General features: G+C 45.1%; 1 protein-coding gene across 1 annotated transcript in view; it reads left to right on the top strand.

Moving 5' to 3' along the window:
- Positions 1–886: 886 nt before the first annotated feature.
- CLDN10 (claudin 10) overlaps positions 887–21,636 on the top strand; it is a 51,805-nt gene continuing 31,055 nt past the window's right edge. Inside the window, exon 1 of the mRNA XM_005014839.6 lies at positions 887–1,158. Coding sequence (XP_005014896.4) covers positions 945–1,158 — 214 coding nt within the window. The 5' untranslated portion in view covers positions 887–944. The remainder of the gene's footprint in view (positions 1,159–21,636) is intronic.

Here is a 21,636-nt window from a genome sequence, read left to right as displayed (position 1 = left end):
TGTGAAGCCATGTGCAGAGCCCACAGGAGTCAGTTGAGTTTACTCAGGAACTGGAAGCAGAATAGCTGCTTCAGCGTGGTGCTGAGCCCAGGCTGGACAGGTCTGTTAAGAATCAGTGCCTAGCACTGTAAGGATGACACGTTATTAAATCAGTGGTGTTCTTTGGGGATTCTTCATGGCACGAGGTTGTGGGAGCTCAGTCAGTGGTAGGACAGATGTTCCTGCACCATGTTCACCGAGCAGGGAAGACGTACCATAAGAAGAAGTAAATTTTCTTTGAAGAGCAGAGAATAAAACTTGATGGAGGCTACTTCAAGTTAATTCTCCTCACTACTGCAGCAAAGGGACCGCTTGCTATTTCTGTTCTTGCTCCAGATTTGTTATTCCACGATTGCATTCACAGACACAGCCTCCAAGACGTTGCTGTCTTACAACTGCTCGTATGGCAGCTAGTTATGGCTGAATTAATTTCACAGCCTTTTCAAAATGCATTTTTCAATTGTTGTGTGATCCTTCTAAAATGTTATGGTAATCTGTTAAATAGCACTGTACAGTTTGGACTCTGAACTTTTTTTGCTAGATGCAATGTTTGTAGGTTTCCAATTAACTAAAAATTAAGCATTAACTGGAATACCATAATTGAAAAAAGTATGAAAACGTTTTAATTATTTTTTACAATTAGAAATTAGTAAGTAAGTGCTGGTAATTAGCTCCCATAAAGTTGTACCTTGTCTTTCTTTCTAAACATTTGTAACGCCTAAGGCCTTTCTCAAAATCACTCAAGCGCGACAATTTCTTTCAGCCACATTAACTTTCTGTAGCAAGTGTTACTGAACTTGTTCAAGTATAATTTGCTTATGTTATGTCTTTTTGCTTACTCACATGACTGAAGTACTTTCCTCTCCGCACAGTGGCATTACTAAGTCCCCGGGTTACAGGGAAACATGCTAGGAATACAGATCATAGCTTTTATATTTTGTTTTTGTGGGCTAGTGGCCGCGATTGCTGCTACTGCATCGAATGAGTGGAAGGTCACCAGTCGAGCATCTTCTGTTATCACCGCAACCTGGGTTTTCCAGGGCCTTTGGATGAACTGTGCAGGCAACGCGCTGGGTGCTTTTCACTGCAGACCTCACCTTACTATCTTCAAAGTGGAAGGTACGTGCAATTTAACTGGAACGTGTGGAGAGTGACGTGCGTTGCAAGATGGGAGCCCGAGGAGAGAAAGATTAGTTTGGCTTCTGCAAGAGATTATGATTAAAGCATTGTTAAGAATGGAAGTAAGGGGTAGTGCAGGCAGAATATCAGAAACAACTCTGTAGAAGTGATATGTATTTCAAGAAAGACAGTAAGCTCTACTGTGTGGTTGGTAACGTGAGATAAGCGTCCTGGACAAAGTTCCAGTAAATGCACTATCAGTAACAAGCCACTGTTAGCAGAGAGATGGACCAAACTGTCCTCCAGCGCTAACTTCCACGCAAAATAAGTATGCTGCTTGCTTGTACGGGAGGGGGGAGAGGAGGAAAGATAGTAAAATCTGTGATAGCTGTCAGCACTTCTTCATATGCAAGGAAACTCGATAGCAAAGCACTACATCTGCGAATACCACACAAATATTCATGCTGGAAATTAAGGGCATGTGTGTGTGCTCGCTGTGTCACAGGCTAATATTTCAACTTTAGTTTTCTAAACTTCTTGTTTTCTGTTTGTTGTTAAGCCCTGAGGCAACAGGAAGAGTAGTGTTCACAGTGAAACTGTGCCTAACCACATCTGAGGGCAAGGGGAGAGGGACTGCTCTTTTCTGGATGTGGTCAGCGCATGAGCATGAGAAAGTCGAGCTAGGGTAGGAAAAAAATGGGCTAAGACACTGGTATTTTAGGGAAACAGAACAGAAATCCATCCAAGACATAACCAGTCATACAAAGCTCTTATGAGACCACCAAATATGATTATAAAAATTATAAAAAAATAATTATAAAAGCAAACCCTCAGTTGGTGAATGAGGCACAAAATGTGTTGTTCCACGGTTGCTGCCATAATACACGAACAGGGCCATGCACGCACACGCACACCCCACATACACACGTGGAAACATGGAAATGTGGGGGTGTTACAGACCCGTGCCTTCTCTTGCCTCTCACACCCTGCCACATCAGGCTGCATGCTGGGGTACACAGATTGACTCCAACATGTTACAGAGGATTTTGACATAAAACTCAGCATCAGTTTTGAACACATTTTACTATGCTCTGCTCCACACCATCACAAATCACACGTGAGAGATCTGTATGCATAAGAATACCTGTACATTGCTTCAAGAATGCTGGTCACCAGGAACTAAAAGGCATAGAAACTCAAACCTCCTTTGCTTTAAATGTAAATATTATCCCTTTGCAAATAACAATTCACGCATTATTTTTACTCAGATTTAAAGGAAAAAAAAACAGTGATTATTCTTTTCAGGCATACATCTTCAAATTTGTTTAAAGCAATGTAAAGTACTTCGGTAACTAGAAACTTCCATTATTGCTGTTATAATTCATACAAAAGCTGCTCTCAGAATTATCAGCTGCACTCCATTTGCCACTTGTGTTTTGTATCGTAACTATTATTTTGACCGCTGGCAGACTGAAACTTGAATAAACAAACTACACATCGGTATGTGTATACCCCTTAAATATATACTTAACCATCTGAGTAAGATTTGGCTTATTTGCTCTTTTGGGTAATATAGGCAAGAAATTCACAGCAAATTAAAGTAGCGTGCGCTTGTTAAAATAGGAGGGTAGCACACAGCTGAACTGACATTTAGGAAGTCTAATTTTAACTTGCCAGTGCAGGCAGTAGCAAAGGGTAGTGTTACACGTAGCATAAACACTACTGGGAAAAACTGAGGTATTTTGTTTGGAAAACCTGCTAAACATAAACCCCTGGTAATCCAAGAAAAACAGGAGTTCAGCAGGGAAAGAGCTTTGCACTCTCACTTTGTCCTACATTGTAAAACAATAAAATGCTCGTGCTGAAGAAGTAATGAAGTACCATCTGTACTCAGACCCTCAATATATCATCATCATTGACTTAGAGACTTCAGGCAGGGTTGGCAAAATAATTTTTTTTTTGTACTGCACCTTTATGATTTTATGGAATCTACTTGCAATTTGTCCTACAGCCAAAGATAACTCTGTTACACAAGCTCCGTCTCCACTCCTGCCCATCTTTAGGTTATCCTACTGCCTCACCAAAAAAAAAAAAAAAAAAAGTAAGAAACAGTATAGGTCACTGATATTCCAACACAGATTCATTTGATCATCAAAGTTTTGATTGCATTTTTCAGGGTCTTTTGCAGTAAAGGTTTCTATTCAACCTCTATGAAGCTTTAAGATTTTTTCCCCTAGAAAAAAAAATAAAAGAAGAACGAGAACAAAACAGACTCCAAAGGTCTTCCTCGGAGCAGTACCACCCCGCTGTCCTTGGCAGTGTGCGGGTGTATTCCAGAACTGGCTTTCAGCTAAAGGACCAGTTGTGCTGACAGGAGCACAGCCAAGGCAAGAAGATCTCAGTGTGTACAACCCAGCCCATCTACAAACCTTGAGGGCTTCTTGTTTTTTGAAGCCTGAGTTAGCACAGCCACACTGCTAAGAGCACCCCAGCTAGCTGGGCTGTTGCTGGATGTAATTGTACTTGTACATCCAGGGTAATCAGCTGCAGTGACTGAAAGATGAGGATGAAAGCTCCTGGAGGAGTATGGAGTATTCACTGTAGCACAAATATGCTGTAGCTACAGTCATTTATGGCAATGTTTGTGGGGAGAGGCAATATCTTTCATTAAATCAATTGCTTTGGGAGAAGTCTGCAACAAAGTCATTCACCAAATCTGACACAAATATAGCAAACTTCAAGCTGAATATTAACTGGGAACATTGTCTCCACAGTTAGCTTGATGGCGATTATCAGTGCACCATATATACTTCTGGAAATGATACGATCAAAACCAAGTGACCATCACTCATAGGCATAAATTCATGCAGTCAATAAATGCCATAAACTAAAGCTAACGGAGAGAATAGTGCTTTATGAAACCACTAACCTCTGATTAACCTCGCAGTCCTTACCAGTAAATAAGACCCACAAAGTACCTTAATCAAAGGGAGAGCCTGGGAACTAAGGTCACTAAATCCAGAGCTGTCATGGATGTCAATAAGATACAAATTCTATGGCCAAATTTCCACCCACCCTGTCTCCCACTAGGTCTTCAATGCTCCATGGGCAGAAGTCACCTCTCTTCTCCTTCCTCTTGTGCTTATCATCCTGAATTCCTATACACCAGAGTTCTTCAGATTTGTCCCCTTTCCTCCTTCCCTCATCAGCCGGGGCAGCTACTGTGTTTCTCCAAATAATTAGCTCAGCATTTGTCACGCCAGCCTACGGCACCGCTTCATGACTCCTCTGCGCTCTCTGGCTCCCCATGCCGTGCGTCCAGGCAGGTGTACCATGAAGCAGAAGAAACGTGCTTCCTTCAGCCTCTGCTTGTGTGAGCCTCAGATCTTCTGCTGACATCTCTTGGTCTTGCTGGTGCTCGTTTTAGCGGGGCCAAGTGGTGCAAGCAGTGCCTGTACCGAAAGGACGATGCCCAGGCCCTCTGGGCCACGCAGGCAGGCAGACGCAGAGCTGCCATTGCGTGATGATGCTGTGACACATCCAAGAGGTGGAAGGAAGCTGAAACATGACAACTGCTGTCGCAGCCCCTGTACCCTGAGCAGCCTCGCTTGGCTGGGGTGAGGGCTGGGGCTGCAGCTTCGTGCTTTGCTCCCTGCTCCCTGCTCCTTGCTCCCTTCCCTGCTCGCTGCCTGGCGGGACGTGGCCGTGCTCCTCTCTCCATGGTGCTGCAGGCGCAGCCCCGGCTCCTTCCCAGCCCCTGGCTCCCCCAGACCCCAGCTCATCGGGCTGAGCTGTCCTCCTGCAGGGTCTGCTGCACAGGGAGTGCCAGACATGGGCTGCTGTAGGAAAACAAGGTCAGAACTGCACTGGCAAGGTTGTGTGGAGGGAATGTGAGAGGGAAGGAAGGAAGGAAGGAAGGAAGGAAGGAAGGAAGGAAGGAAGGAAGGAAGGAAGGAAGGAAGGAAGGAAGGAAGGAAGGAAGGAAGGAAGGAAGGAAGGAAGGAAGGAAGGAAGGAAGGAAGGAAGGAAGGAAGGAAGGAAGGAAGGAGAAAAGAGAAAATGAAAGAAGGAAAAAAGGAAAGAAGGAAAAAAGAGAGAAAGAAAGATAAAGAGAAAGAGAGAAAGAGAGAGAGAGAGAGAAAGAGAGAAAGAGAGAAAGAAAGAGAGAGAGAGAAAGAGAGAAAGAGAGAAAGAAAGAAAGAAAATGAAAGAAAGAAAGATAGAAACTGAAAGAAAGAAAGAGAAAGAAAGAAGGATCAAGACCTCACATTTGGGAATGAAGATTGTGAGACATGGCCACAACTCCCCCCAGATGCTTATGGCTTTTTTCCAAGGTACTCTCTGTTTCTCATTAGGCAGAAGGGTCGGTGTTTGGACTGTCTGAAATGTTTGTTCCGGCACAGACTCTCGTGTACCCAGAACAACAGGACATTTAATCTTTGTTCTCCACTCTCACTGCTTGCTCCTCCATGGCAGCAAGCCTCTTTCCAAGCTCCTGTCCTCAGTCCTGACATTAGATAACTGGGTCAGGCGAGATAGCTTTGGACACATTGTGTCCCTAAAGAAAAGTGGTAACACCCTAGAGGTCCCAAGATGTTGTGATAACACACAGCAAATGGTTTGGGACACCTGTTATGCATTGCGTATTACTGCATCTCCCCTCAAAGCGAAGGAAGAAAGTGAGTTAAACAGTTCAGCCTAGGTAGGAGATGGCTTGAGAAATAATGGGCCTTGGTCGGGTGGCTTCAAGTAAGGCAAGGAATTGGTTTGGATGCAGTAGGGCCACTCAGAGCAGAGCATGTATGAACAGGAGGAGGCAGCTTGTGCCCGGTACCCAAGACATTTGCCCCCAGGTATCTCCAGCAGCAGCTTAGCAGTAGATCCAGAGCAAAGCCCAGGGCTTCCTTGTGGGTGGAAGGTTCCAGAGGAAACATGCAGAGCCAGAACAGCTCTGTGAAGCCTGGATTTTTGGATCTCAGAGCTGAGGCATTGAAGGATAGAGATTTTGAAGTGGTTCAGAAGGAATCCTGCTGCCAATTTTGTTTTCTCTTCTAGCCTTTTGTTTCTAAGATTTTAATCTATAAGTTCTGAAAAAATCATAATCTAAACCACAATGAATCACTGTTTACTGTGATTTACCATGAAGACTGCCTGGCACTGGCTAATTAGTTGAACCAGAATGGTCCAGGGCTGTGGGGCAGACTGGAAAGAGCTGTGCCTGCTGAGGGGGATCTGCAACCACAAACACACACAAAGAGGGTCCAAGATCTGCAGGGCCAGGCTGTGTGGGACCAGGTGGAAAGTACTGGAGGATTTCACAGCCAGCTGCCTGTTTTGGAGGAAAAGCTGACCCTTGGCTTACATAGGACAGATGCTGATACTGCTTTAAAATTTGCAGGATTCCAGGAAAAGATAAGGCCCTGCAGAACAGACTCCTTTTTAGCTCTTGTTTATACCTGGAAATTTGGCAGCATCTCTGCAGTCGTGTTTTTGTGCTACGAGCCATCTACCTTCCCACCTCTGTACATGGGCAGAGGTTAAGGTGCTGAGCATCTTTCGCACTTTTGTCAAGAACTGGGCAAAAGCAGCGCTTCTTGTGCTTCTCTTCAGTTATCCTTACTCTGATAGATTTGGGACAGTCCCCCAGACGTGGTCTTCACTTGCAGAAAGTCAGCGGGGGAGTCTGGGAAGTGCTGCTAGTTGCCAGCGTATTTTCCATGCAGCTGGTGCAGGGATGGGAATGCAAAGGTTGTTATTGGGGCATTAATAACAAAGCTCTTTCATCTTCTAATACACACGCCAGAATAGATTGCTATCTCTGCTTTGCTTTCAGTTTTCTTTGATTACTCCTACATAGCAGCAGAGAGTGTACTGCAAAATGAATAGGTCTCTGCAGCGATTGGTTTGCAGCCAATGTCTTAAAATACCTCTGTTCAAACAGTTTGTTACCCTGGCCTGCCTTGGGAGCACTGAGGTGGGTGCAAGGAGCTTTCCTATAGCATGCACTGGGGAGCGTAGGGCCCATTCTCTCCATATATTCTCTTCTATATTTTTTGGCAGGGGAGCGTAGGGCCCATTCTCTCCATATATTCTCTTCTATATTTTTTGGCAATCATGCAACACACAGAGTTTCATTTGAAGTCATGGTGATGCAGTTCATCTCATTTTTGAAAGTCCCTGCAGCAGGAAGAGAGAGGAAACCTGGCAAAAATAGCCATGGGAGATGGATGGGAGAGGAGACACTGCAGTGCAAACCATTAAAGCTTCTGGTTTTGGAATTCACATTGCTGAGATGTAAAATCTGGAGCCTTCTAGCACATATGACACTTGCAGGGAGTAGTGGAAAGGGGGTGAGAGAGGCTGAGCAATGAGCAGCCTGGGACTGGGCATGTGGGAATGAGTGCAGCCAACAGCCAGGAGAACAGAAACTGCAGAGATAATAAAATCTATGTGCATAAAAATCTCTGCTGTGGACACCACATGGAGCTGGCTGGGCAGGTGTGAGTTAAATGCCAATTTGGTAGAGAAAACAATCTCTACAGAGGCAAGAGGGGTATAAAATTCCTGAGTGTCAGTGTTATTCTGTGTTTCATGGTACTTACACATAGCTTTCCAATGCAAGATGCCAGATGAGTGCAGCCATTTCAATGGAGCTGTGCTTGGGGTATTCCTCTCCACAGCCCACATGCATCGAGTCCTACAGTGCCTGGCTTTCCCTGTAGCCCTTCCCTGGACTGGATGCCGTGATGCTCTCGAGGCTGGTCGCTGTATCCTCTTGGGTGGCTCGCTGACGTGAATGAGAGCAAAGGTTTGGAGCAGAGGTGTTACCAGGGGTGTTACCAGGAACCCAGTGCTTCTGCGTGGCTTCCCCTCCAGGGATGTATTTCCTACCACAGGAAATCACTCTGCTGGCTGTGCCATAAAGCAGGGCTTCTCCGTGTGCAGGGACACTTTCTTCGCCACTCTGCACATTTCACTCCATGGCCTCACTTCTCCAGAGCAGCCACGCAGCTGCTCATGGCTCTGCTGACCTTGGGGTGCAGGTGGTGAGGCAGAGGTGTGTTAAAAAACACATATATTCAAAACAAAATCCAAATCACAACACCAAGCATTCCAACTTTCACCAGTTTCTTTGCTAACAATAAACCAGCACAGTCTTTCTGTCAGAGAGAAATGAACCAAGAGGCATGAGGCAAAATGAAGGAGACGTCAAAAAGAGCCACTTAATGGCACAGATAATCATCTGAGCAGACATCTGCCAGAATCTGTTGGTGTACAGACCCTACCTGCTGGCATTTATCTGGGCAGGATCACTCAGGAACAAGGGTGGTGGCTAAGTAGGATAGGCCTGTAGCACAAGGTGGCCACTGTTCATGCAGTGCACAGGACTGACAGGGGATGAGCAAATGTGCTGGCCTGGAGAGACAGCTGGAAAGCCAGATTGTTGTTCTGCTACTACTGTGGCTTAATATGGGATGCTGGGAGACACCGTTGTCTACCCAAATATTAAAGAAATCTAGAAATTAAACATTTGTGGCCTAAATTCAGCACAGCACGTACTTGAATTCAGCCACATGCGGTCTCCTGAGAACCTTTTGTTCATCTCTTACCTTAAATAACTTGGTCACCTGGATATTCGTCTTTTAAATTTAATAAAATGGATCTGAAAAAATGTAAAAAGCAGAGGTATTGAAGACCAGGTCTGATACCCTACAGCCAAAATGAGAAGCAAAACTGAATATTTGAAGAGTCTTAGGAATTTGTTTTCCCAAGAATATATATATATATATATATATATATATATATATGCTGTTTTTCTATTGGGTTTACTCTACCAACCTTTACACTTGCTATTATTTCTGTATCCATGAAACACCAGCTAAGATGTATGGCTATTTTTCTGCAGCTATCAGTCAGATGTAAAGGGATGTCTTGGGCTTATACTCCGTGACACCGTAAATGTGTTCAGGGCAAGGCACACTGCTTCGTATTTCCAAAGGAAACGAGGGCTCAGAAGTTCTAAGTTTCCGCCACAGATGGAAATCCGCCAAAATATTCCTTTATTTGGAGACTGCCTTTTCCTTCTTCACAAATGAATGTATAAACAATAACACAAAGTATCACATAAAAGCCTTTCTATTGATATTTCGTCCTGGAAGCAGCAAAAGCAGAAACCCGACCTCAGCCACTAAGAAACAGTGAAAGTGACTCACTGCCCATATCTCAGTGCTGTGCTTAGTTGGGCTACCAGGAAAAACAGCCTCTGCAAAGGCACAAACAGCTTCTCTGCTGCAAACCCACCGCAAACCCAAGCAGCTGCCCACGGCTGGCATCCCACCCCATGCAGGCATCCCACTACATGCTGGGCCCAGAGTCAGCCGTGCTGTTAAAAGCAGATGTGGTTATCTCACAAAGTGGTGAAGAGAGGCAATTTAATCAACTAAGTAATAGTTAATGGCATCTGGCTTTTCCATAGCATGTTTTTAATGGCCATGTTCCAGCTTACAAAACTGATTATATGATTATATCCCAGCAAAGCCAATGCAACAGACAATTTTACTTTAATTTGCACCACCTTTCAACATTTTCATGCTGCAAGTAGTTTTGTTTTACTCAGTGGCTATCACAAAACCTCTAATCTCATGGTTACTTAATATCCTCTCCCTATAAACTCAGTGGTTCATGCTTAGTCTTCACAAAAACTCAGCATTTTTAAGTGTCAGCTTTTAATAAGTCATAACTCTTGTGCTTCCACGTGCAGCAAGGCCCAGTCCCCCTTCCAGCAGACCTGTTTTTTTCTGGCTGGGACCCAAGAGGCCTTTTCACCCTCACAAACACCTCCAATTTCAGATCGAAGGTCCCTGCAAGAGCAAAAGCCAAAGCTTCTTCAGTTTTTCTGATGAGCTGGGTATCACCTTGCTGATCTACAAAATCTCCACATCAGCTGTAGCCAGAGGTGGGATTTGTTGAAATGCCAAGGTGATGCCACCTGGCCAAAAAAACAACACACCAGATCAGAAGCCACCCAGTGTCCTAGCCAGAGCTTCACCAGAGCCGGGGACAGGATGTAACTCGAAGGCAGAGAATTAGTTTTCCTCCCTAGCCAGGGTTTGGGTCAATTCCTGCTGAGTCAGGAGCTCAGATGTGCTGCGGCCCTGGCCAAGTGCCAGCAGCCAGGACTTCGTGCCCTGCTGCCCCAGCTCTGCTAGGGTCTGTGCACACCAGTGCTTCCTACAGCATGGTCTCTGCTGGCACCACGGCCTTCATCCTCTTTGTTTTTCCCCCCTCAGCCCTCTTCTTCCAAGGGCATCTCCGTCACAGGGCTTCTTTGGTGTTTCTGGCCGACCCTGGGGTCTGGCAGCAAAGGCCAGAGAGGAAACATCACATTAACAGTGCCCAGGAAGGCTGGGTGGAGGACAGGCCTCTGTTAGGTATCTGAGAGGGGTAAATCCTCCAGGAGCCACAGGGAGCCCAGCTGGGGTCCAAGCTGAGGTAGCCAAGGGCAAAGAAATAATCTACAGCTGTAAGCGTGTGTTCCTAGAGCAGCAGGAGGCTGCATACGGCCTTCACCCACGGCAGCGTGGTTGGAGATGGTGACGATCAGTGCCGGGGTACGGCAGAAAGCAAAAGGGTCGTGCTTCTCCACATGTGCTTGTGCTTCCCTGTGCCTCTCAGTCACTTTCCTGACTGTGATACAAGAGAGGACTCACCTCTAAAAGGGCGATGGCCGTTTGGGTCTCCGCATTAGGATCTTCTGCACTGCCACAGCCGTGCTTTGGCCTTGGCTTCACGATTTTGGAGCCCAGTTTTGCCGTGGCGCCCAGGTACTCCCCACAGCTCTGTCATGCTTTTTGACAGCACCTCAGGCTTTTCATTGCCCCCTGTCCTTTCTTACCTTGATAGCAAGCCACAGAGGAAGCCCAGACCACCACAGACCATACCCATATCCCAGCCTGTGGTTCCTCTAACTCACTTCTAGGGGTGAAGCTCTCTTACCCTGTCTGGTGCTGGTGACCCCCCTGAGGGGCTGTGCTCGGTATGCTCAGGGAGACAAACAGCAGGAGACACAGATGGTCAGAAACAGCGTCCTTCCTCACAGACAGAGGCTACCACCCCTGGGTGAACTCAAACCTGTGGCGTGGTGGGCTGTGAGGGGGCCGGCTGCGTGTGGTGGGGAGTCCTTCCCCTCAGCACGCAGGGAGCCGGGCGCTGTCACGCCTTGCAGCACAGGAACACGCGGAAACATTTCCAGCCAAGGTACTTAACACAAGCCTGTTTGCCAAGCAGCTTCGCTACCTTCTTTGGTTCAGAGAAATGTTTTCACTCAAAGCAGAAAACAAGTGGGGGTGTTTCCCCCCCCCTCACCCTTCCTGTCTGCAGAAGCAGACATCTCTGGTCTGTAGTTCCTTATAAACAAAAGAAGGAGCTTTTGTGGAGCCTGTTGATAAGAGAGACACCACACCATCACACGTCCCACAGGTTTTTATTATTATTTTTATGTTTGCAGTAATATGCAAATGTTTGATCACTTTCTCAGGTCACTCGCTAGCTGCGGTGCAGCGTGGTGCTTGCTGAGGTTACTGGGGAGGCTTAGGGGAAGTCCCAGGGCAGATGAAGGCACAGCCGGGTTTTCTCAGCCATCTGCTAGGATTTGCAATCAACCAGCAAGATCTGAGTGTGCAAGTACATCTCCAGACTCGCCCCACTCCTCATTCTTGGGAACAATTTGCAAGGAGATAAAACACTTGCAGCCGAGGGAAGCCAGCCCAGTGTGGAACTGCTGGGCCAGAGGGCAGGGAGGGAGCTCTTGACAAAGCAAAGAGACCACAGCCACCCAAAATACATCAGCTTAATGGAAGCAGATCATTAGGAGGCACTGGAAACAAAAAAGGTCAGTAGCTTTGTCTGAAGAAAGAGCAGAGCCCCAGTCACGGCTGCTGCAGGGTGTCTAGCCACCACGAGCAAGCCCTTTATAGGCACCCCCAAAGTAGCACCAACATGGGCCCCAGTGTGCTTAGGGTCCCTGACGCTGTGGGTGCAGGATTTCAGCTCAGTGGGTGTGATGATACACCTGAGATAGGAAGTCCTGCACTGCATGACCATTTCCAGGACATTCACCCCCTCCAGGCTGGTGCCAGAGGAGCTGTCTAAGCACAGCAGAGGAGTTGGCCTGGGCTCAGGGCAGAGATCATGTCTGGAGGAAGGCTGGAGGCAGAAGTCTTAGCAAGGACATGTACTCAGATCACCGCTCCTCCTTCCCCACTGCTCTTAGCTGGTAACATGCAGACAAGCTACTGGAAAGCAAAAAGCGAGCCTGTGAGGTGCAAAGGCTCTGCCCTGAGCTGCTGGTGACATTTTTGCCCCCACCGTCAATATGGGAGAGATTGGGCCAAGCTCTCTGCAATCTCAGCAAAAGCTAACCACTTGACCAGAAGAAATTAGATCGTTTCCAAAAACTTGTAGATTTCAACCCAAAGAATGTTGAAGAGGGAGAAGAACTAGAAAATAAAAGTCTTTTAGCACTTGGTTATTGCTTTAAAAGAAGAAGGAATGACAAGGAAAAGTCTGTTTCCAAACACTCATTTCTATTATACATGAGTCATGCGAAGTGATTTTTAGAGCCAGAGATTTTCTCACTGGCATTGCTCATTTTTCTCAGTAAGTGAAAGAAATAGCATTATTTTAAGGTCTGAAGTTCACTGGGTTACATCTGCTTTCACTCAGTTCTACCAATAGCAATATTTTCTAAATGGACCTGTTTCTTTTTTTTTCTTCTTCTCTCAACATCTTTGCAGTCTTACTGTCTCCTTCATGCCACTAGCAAAGACAGGCTCGTAAATCAGTTCAGCCTTATGTCTGACCCAGCGCAGTTGCTCAAATAACGTTTGTATAATCTAACCCTTTCTCTACCTCAAATTATGAACCTTCTTCTCTCTAAACAACTTAATGGAAACTCAGCACTAAAAACAATCCCACCTGCTTCTGGCTAGCTCTTGGTTCTGTGTAGCTGGACCAACAGGGATTACTCCAATATCCAGGGGCATCTCAGTTAGGAGTCAGGCAAAGCATGTCATATAGATAGTACGCTGTTGCAAAATTAAATTAAAATAAAATAAAACAAATCAAAATGCAAGAGCCTGCCTGTGTCTACAATGTGAGAGTGTTTCTGCTCCCAGGCAGGAGCCTCTGCTGCAGTACTGTGTCCAGTTTGGGTACTACACTTAAAGCACGCTGCAGAGCACTTGGAAATAACACAGATAAGAGCAACCAGAATCGCTAAGGTTTACAAAACATGACCTATGAAGAAAGACTGGAAGAGTTAAGATTGTTTACTCTAAAGAAGATTAAACCGAGTGTAGGCACGAAAATAACCTTCAAATACGTAAAAAGTGGCTGCAAACAGGATGAAAAGAATCAGTTCCCCTTATCCAGTGGCAATGCCACAGGAAGTGGTGGGCCTGAGTTGCTATGAAGATGATGATCAATTTCAGCATTGTACCCTAAAACCAACTGTCCCTTTTCATCTGTCTACAAGCAGACTAGATCTAACCCTTAGCTTAATTTTGTTACCCTGTGGTTACCTGAACCAGTTCAACCTTGTACCCTGTGGTCTGTTTAAGTCACCAGAAGTGCAATGTCCTTTCCTCTTCCCTCTCTGACTCCCATTTGCAGCCTGCTTAGCTGGAAAGCTTTAGTTCAGAAAAGATGATTTATCAGTTATCTAAGGTCCACTTGTTGGTAGCCCTTGGTCTACAGAGGTCTTTCGGTGGACTTCTGGTCTGCAAAGGTTGGTTAATAATATTAAATCCTCCTGCACTTTCTTTATGTACACTTCCTACTTTTTGTCTGAATTCAGGGTAGGCTTTTTCCCCTGTGCTTGTAGAGCACATAGTTCTGTGTAACATACTTGTTCCTTTGACTTGGCCTAGATATTGCTGAGTAATCTGCAGCCCTGAGCAAAGGCAGCACACTCACATTTATCCTATGTCATTTCTCTGTGCTATTTTCATTGCCAAAAAATATTCTTCTAATGTATCTGAAGCAGCCTGAACTGGAGGAGACAGGGAGGCAATACAGGCCAAAACGCTTGAAGTACTCAAGCTGTACGTATCTTCCTTGTATCAAATATAAACAGCATGTAGATTAGGATCTGAACAAAAACATCCAGCTAATGGCCAGCTCTCGGAAGAGTCAAACAAGGCTGGCAGGGAGAGGCAATGCTTCAAATAAGCTTAATGTCCTCTATAACAGCTGAGATTTGCCATGAGATTACTATCTTGTGTACAGAACAAAGATTCACTCATAAATAATCTTGAATGGTGTAGGTCCCATATTTCTCCCTTTTCCCTGTCGAGGAAATATTCTCCTGCTTCTTCAGGCACTTGAATTCGACTGATTCCCACCCTGACTCAGCAGATACCTGCTGGTGAATCCTACCCTACCTCAGATCCGGTGGATGTAATTCGTGCCCACACCTTTCAGTCCAAACAAAAGTGCAATTTCCTCCTTTCCTGCTGCAATACCTTTTGCACATTTCACATCCCTCCCTTGTCGCAGGCAGACTGCTCGAAGGAAGCAAGACTTCGCCCCGAGCTGCTGCAGGGGTACAGTAGTGCAGCCCTTAAAATGCCCCCTCAAATTGAGGACCCCCTTTCCATCCCTCAGTATTCGGTCTTCACTGAGTAGACCTTTAACTGAGCAGGACCCAAACTATCCTTGATGTGCAAAGTGTGTGTCACTGTCTCTTTTTCCACACAGCTAGGATGCGAAATCCACGTTCTTCTCTAGCCATCTTGTGGTGATGGGCATGAGTATGGAAAACAAGCCTCTGACAGGCATTTGCTGGCAGCCTGGGTCTCCCTCATGCCAGAGAACAGCAGCTATTTCAGAAACTAAGCCTGCCACCTATTCTTCGGAATGGCCTTACATAAAACATGCTGTGTGCGCGCATGTGCATACTCAAACTCAAGCTGTCTCCCAGGCTCTCACAGCTTGTTTTCATCACGCAGAAATAACGCCATCCTTCTTGAAAGAATGATACCAGGACAGTGGAGGAGTAGTTACCGTGGGCCAAAAGGTTAATCAAGGCTGGTGAAGTTGTTTAAAGCCATATAGTTGGCAGGCCACTCAGGGGAATCAATGGACATTTTCATAAAGCATTTAATAGGAATGCACTGAGACAATATAAACCCTGTCCAAAGGAGCCCTTTGTTGAAGTGTTGGCAGCATATCTCGGGCTGGAGTCAAATAAATTAGTCATCAGATAAATCAGTCATGCCAGCTGTGAAAGTGATACCAAAATAAACAGAATGTTTTAGTCAAATCCGTGAAACAAAAGGATCAGCAAATCTGGTTTAAAATTCTCCCATGTAATTGATGCATAATTAAGCTGCTAACATGAATGCAAGTGTGCTGTTCCAGAGTATGTGACGATGAAGATTGTATCTTCGAAAGTAAATGGGGATCTCCGGATGCTATTAAAAGTAGTTTTTGAAATGCTGGTTCCAAGTACCTAGTGGCAAAATCCAAGAAATTCAAAGCCTGAGTCATTCCTACTTTGCTGCAGTGTTGATGCCAGGGAAACGCCACAAATTCTGATGGAGCTATACCAGGCTCAGGCTGAATCAAGCCCTCAGAACTTCATCCTATTAAAAAAGCATTGTCAAAAGTTTTTAAAGGAAAACATCAGGAAATATTTACAGAAAACACATTTCATAACGAAGAAATTGGAGGGGAGGTATAATACCAGCAACTTGACTGCCCAAACATGTTGCCCTAAGTATAGTACATTACTAGGTCTAAAATACGCAAATAGCCTGATCTCTTTTATTTTTTTCTTGTCCCAAAATAATAATAAAAGACGTATTAGTGATACCTTTATAGTTATCCCAATTATCCTTCTATTTAGCTGATATTATACAAACTATTTTCATATATGTTTATATATAATTATTTATAACTATTTACAACTATTTTCATGTATAGTTTTTAAAAGCTGCTTCCATAACCAGTGCTCCCACCCCCCTCCTTGGGATGCCTGTTAGACAGGACCCAAGTGCTGGCAGGGAAAAGCGGGGCACAGGAGCCCACCAGCTGCAGCACCGCAACCAGGCTGCTGTTTGTGAGAACAAAGAAGGACTTTTTAAAATGGGCTGAGAAAGTTTAAAATGTTGTGAGGAAGCTCCTCTTATCTAGTTAACATTTGTGTCAAATAGCTGCTATCTCAGACCAAAATATTACGCTTTGGGTGCCTAAAGTTAGATAAGTACCCAGACTAACTGGCCTTGTGCATAGCGGATGTGGTCCTGAAGGGACGTAGGGGCTGATTCTTCATTACCTAGAGTGCATCTAAGCACATCAAGTCTCACAGCTTTGGCATGGCTCTCACCGTTCTCCCCTCACACACTTCCCTACGCCAGTGTTGCCATTCCCCTCCCGAGCTGTGTGGTGCAGTTGACAAGCTGCAGGGTGGGGATGCCATCCAGAGGGCCCTAGATGGGCTTGAGGGGTGGGCCTGTGCACACCTCATGAGGTTCAACAAGGCCAAGTGCAAGGTCATGAAAGCTGGGGAGGGACTTTTTGTAAGAGGGTGTGGTGATAGGATTAGGGGTAATGGCTTTAAACTGAGAGAGGGCAGGTTTAGATCAGCTGTAAGGAAGGACATTCTTCGCTGTGAGGGTGGTGAGGCCCTGGCACAGGCTGCCCAGAGAAGCTGTGGGTGCCCCATCCCTGGAGGTGCTCAAGGCCACGCTGGATGGGGCTGTGGGCAGCCTGGGCTGGGGGAAGGTGTCCCTGCCCAGGGCAGGGGGTTGGAGCTGGGTGATCTTTAAGGTCCCTTCCAACCCAAACCATTCCATGGCTCAATGAAACTGCGGCCACCTCTGTCCTGCTTCAGGGCCCCGTGTGCCAAGTGCAGCTGATGATCAGGTCCTTCTGGCAAAGAGCCCTGTGAGGAGCTGGGGAGCTGCCTCTGATACGACTGCTTACTCTGATACAACTCCAACAACACATCTGTGCCAAGTGCCTGGGTGATAACACAGAGTGTGGCTGCACCGCAGGACAGAATGGCTTAAGATGACTTTGGTTAAGTAAAAACCACGCCTGCCATTGCGTAACTCCAGGCTGCTGTCTTAGCAATGCTGCTGCAGGCAGCTGTGCTGTTAGGACAGCTGTCAGGCTCTCCCCTTCCCTGCAAGCACCAAGCCCTGGGCAGACATCTCCTGCCAGCACAGCGACCATTCACCACATTGGGTCTGGCCACAGCCTGTGTTTGATGCACATGAGTATTAAAGCAAAGAGCTGCTTGTGCATTTCAGTTCAGATTGCAGCATGGATTCCTAAAAGAGGCAGTACAGAGAGATCTCTGAGCGAGGTATGATCACTGGGCATTTATTTCCATGAGACACCTCTCCCCCAAACTGAAAATACTTAGTAAGTCCCTTAATAGTGTAAATCCTAAAAGTAACAGCCTTTAGCACATTCATTCAGCACGTGTATACAGAAGGGACAGGCCATCACCTCTGTGCACACCCATCAAATCCTACTGAGCGATGACTATGGAACAAGCTTCAGTCGTAAATTCTTTAGTGGAATATCCTCAAGGCAGAGACACTTCATGTTTCCTCATGGAAAAGTAGAAGCCTCATTGGGAATAGGCGATCCAGCCAATAGTCAAGTTTATCTTATGTTATTTCCCTTTTACAGTAGCATGTTTATTACTGAATTTCATATCTATATTTTACCTCCATCAATAACATTGTGTTCTTTCTCTTGAATGATCAGGTTGATCAATACTGTATTTGCCTTGGAAAGGCTGTGCCACTTCCACCATTACCCTAAAACTACAAAGATTTCGGAATTAGCTGATGGTCAGCTGCTGTATTCGCATATTTTCAGGATTACATCTCGCTCATACAGTGCTCCACAAAGGAACCAAACACAGGCATTGTGCTTGGCTTGCTCTTATCAGGAACTACTGAAACCAGAACAAATGTTTATTATTAATTATTATTATTGGCTTCTAGGAGTACATCTTGTAATTGGCACTGTGCAAACACAGAAAAGAAAGGCCGACTGTGTCCCGAGAGTTTATAATCTAGGGAGTAAACTTCAAAAGAAGCGGGTAGGTTTATGCCACAAAGGAGGAGGAAGAAGGAGGGGGAAGAAGATCAAGCTTGTTTGATCATGTTGCTTTACAAAAAGTGAAAGGAAAAAGCCCTTTGGATTGGTGGGGCTTGTAGGCTCTTTGTTAAGCTGTTCCTCCAATGTGCTGGGAGTTTCTCCATCGGTCACCGCAGTATTTCCCAGTTTGGAATCATTTCTGTCCTAATCTAGAAAGTGCAGCACCCTGGCTCTCCTTCTGAAACGTTTTATAGTTTATAGTTATTCTGTGTCTTGAAGAAAAGGATCAAAATATCCAGTCAGACCACACCCAAGAATAAGACGGGAGCCAGAAGCGTTAGCGGCAACGTGACTGCCGGGTAGGAAGCAGCCTACACAGCAGCGGTGGCCGGGAGCTCAGCAGTCCCTGCCTGCTCCACAGTGTCCATGGGGCTGTGGAGGGCATGATCCTATAGGAACCTAAGGGGTTGTTTGGATTTTAATGGAGTTTCTTGAGGGGAGGACGTAAGACAACAAAGATTTCCTGGGAGAAAGATGTCTCTAACTTTTACACTATTGGAACAACACATCCAAGGCCGAGAAGAATATGCACAGAGAGCATAAATATAATTAGATTAAGACTGAAATTCTGATAATAGATATTCCCAATAATAACCAGGGAGCCAAAAAGTCTCAGTGGTAGAGATGCCCCATGCTGTCCCAGAAGCTCTCCAAAATTTTCAAGGATGTTTTCAACTGATACAACAGAGGAAAAGATAAAGATGGCAGTCTTCATTGATAATGTGCTCTAAATTGCATCATTTGAAAACTATTTACCAAAAAACTGTTTAGAACTTCCCCTTTGGAACAGTTCTTGTATCTCACTGTGCTCTTCTTTTGTTGTGTATCTGGGGAAATTAATCTACAAGCACTGGAAACAGGCATCAGCGTAGGAGCCAGCCCGGTCCTAACTATCTTAGCTACAATTTTTGTCGGCCACTTATCTGAGCTTCTGTGTTATATCTAAGAACAAATAGACTATTTCTTTAATTTCACGTCCTGCTTCTGTGCTAGTAACTCGTATACCATTGTTCACCAACAGCGATTATAACAGAAGCTTTTATATGGCCAGTTGTTGCTGTAGCCAGGGTCCAAGGCTAAATCTTGAGTATATGCTAGAAAAGTGATACCTAGAATTAGTAATTGTAGGTCATTTTAATTGAATGGTTGGAAGGTGGTCAGATATTTAATAGATTAGTCATAAAAAAAGAGTGGGCTAATTCTGCTTGACAGACAATGCTGACTGTTGTCCCAAATGCTTTTCTCATTACTGTCTGAAGAATCTATCTTTCTTCCTTGCCACCAAGAATGGAAAGACCGTAATAGCCACAGCTAGGATTGACTACTCAAATCCAGATTACTGGGCATGCAGAAAAGATCTTTCTCACCTATAGACAAAGAGGACAGGGAAGTGTCACATTATCCAGGCAGAGGTTTTTCTTCTTTCTCACGTTCCTCTTGATCTTTATGCTGGCATTTTCAACTGGACTTTACTTGGCAGGAGCAGAAGTTTTGCTAATCCTTTTTGTCCTTGAAATGCCTGAGAATGTGAGCCTTCTTGTATTTTTTTTTTTTTTTCCTATGAATTTAATTCATATTTCTAGAGATTCAAAAGCTCACTGCTAATAAAATGAAATTGTCGTGCTAGGATGATCAGTCCAATTTTGATTAAGACAAGTAGGGGTACACAAACCTGGTAATGTTTCTACAACATATAAAACGTTATCAAATGTTGTTTACATGTTTTGTTCTGAAACACCATTCTTACATAACCCCTGAACGTTAACACATGTTATTAAAGTTTAAACTTACACCCACCACTCGTTAATCTGCTTACAGCTTCCCTCAACAATATCGGCGAAAAGGGATACACCAAGACTGATGTAATTAACCTGGTTTTATGTAATTCTGGAGCATGATATCTCATTTGTAATACAGTTAGCACCTTCTTTCATAAGCCTGAGAACTGCGGCAGAGACAAGGGGCAGCGAGGTAGCATGTGTTGGCTGGGGCAGCATTTGCATTCAGAGAGGCAGAAGCCAGAAGCAGAAGAGCAGAAGTTTGAACATAACCTTGCAAGTCATGTAACAAAACCGGGAAAACTTTATTTTCCATGCACATAGCTTCAATTGCTTGTGTTGTAGCGCTGCAGGCAGTAACAGCGTTTGTATCTGCTAGCAGTGTTAAGGACCCACTGAAGGCTAGCACGTTCAGGGCAGATCCCTGCAAACCTCATCTGAGGACATCGCTGACAGAAAGCCACTGATGATTCAGTGAATTTGGGGCCACTAATTTATGGTGATTTTGTCAAACTTCATGCTGCAAAAAACTCAAGTTTTTAAGTGCAAAAAACTCAAGGTACACAACATTTAAGTATGGTCTCCTTTTCAGAAGGCCTTCTAGTCAGGAAAGAAGATCGGTGTGACATTGCTAATCTATACTGGCTTTTATGTGACTTTTCATTGTCTTACAAGTAGTTTACTTACAAGTAGTACTTACAAATAGTTTACTTGACTACATGTTCCAAAAAAAATCCAGCAATCGAAGTGTATGAATTTATAATTCCCTGCTGTTTCTGGGTTGGGTTATTTGCTTTTGGCTTTTGCTTTTGTCTTTCTTCTTCTTTGGCACAGTTTGCCCTTTCCCAGGTTTCTGCCACTTTACAAGTTCTCCAGAAGCCTGTAAGGCTTCATCTACACCATGAAATAAAACATGCCAGACTGGTGCTTGGGATTGAGCATGCTCCAGAGCAATCTGTCTTGGGGAGAACAGTTGCTGTGGCCCAAACTGAGCCACGAAGTTGCAGAAATTTCAGTCAGAGCTCCAATGCTGGAGCTAATTGCTTGGACCTTCTTTATCTAGAAGTGCATGTGCTGGAAACGCATGAACTTCTCTCTAAGACTGCCTCAGACTTATGACTTCATTCCAGGCTATATATAGGACATCTGTTTTCCTCCCATAGAACAACAGCTCGGGTCTGCCAGAAGTGTGGCACACAGGCGCACAGTGTCCCATGGGGGCATTCGTGCCCTGCCAACATGCCACGCAGACGTGGAGAGGACCAAGCAAGGGCAGAGTACTTAACCCAGACAGTGCCCTCTGTGCTCCTGTGGTTCTCTGGCATCCCCAAATCCTAAATCCTGTTGTCAAGGGAGTGTTTGAAGGCTAAAGGAAGAGCGACAAAGCAGCAAGGTCTCCTTACAGAAGCAAATTTAGATAACTTATCCCCGGCTTCTTTTGCTATATGAGAGCTTTCAGGCTAGAATAATGTGAAAAGTGTTTAAATGTGAACCAGAACTAAGCAGGGCCCAAGAGAAC

Source organism: Anas platyrhynchos, chromosome 1 (assembly GCF_047663525.1).
Source record: "Anas platyrhynchos isolate ZD024472 breed Pekin duck chromosome 1, IASCAAS_PekinDuck_T2T, whole genome shotgun sequence".
Lineage (NCBI taxonomy): Eukaryota > Metazoa > Chordata > Aves > Anseriformes > Anatidae > Anas > Anas platyrhynchos.
The sequence above is the reverse complement of the archived record's forward strand: the minus strand, read 5'-3'. Positions and strand labels throughout refer to the sequence as shown.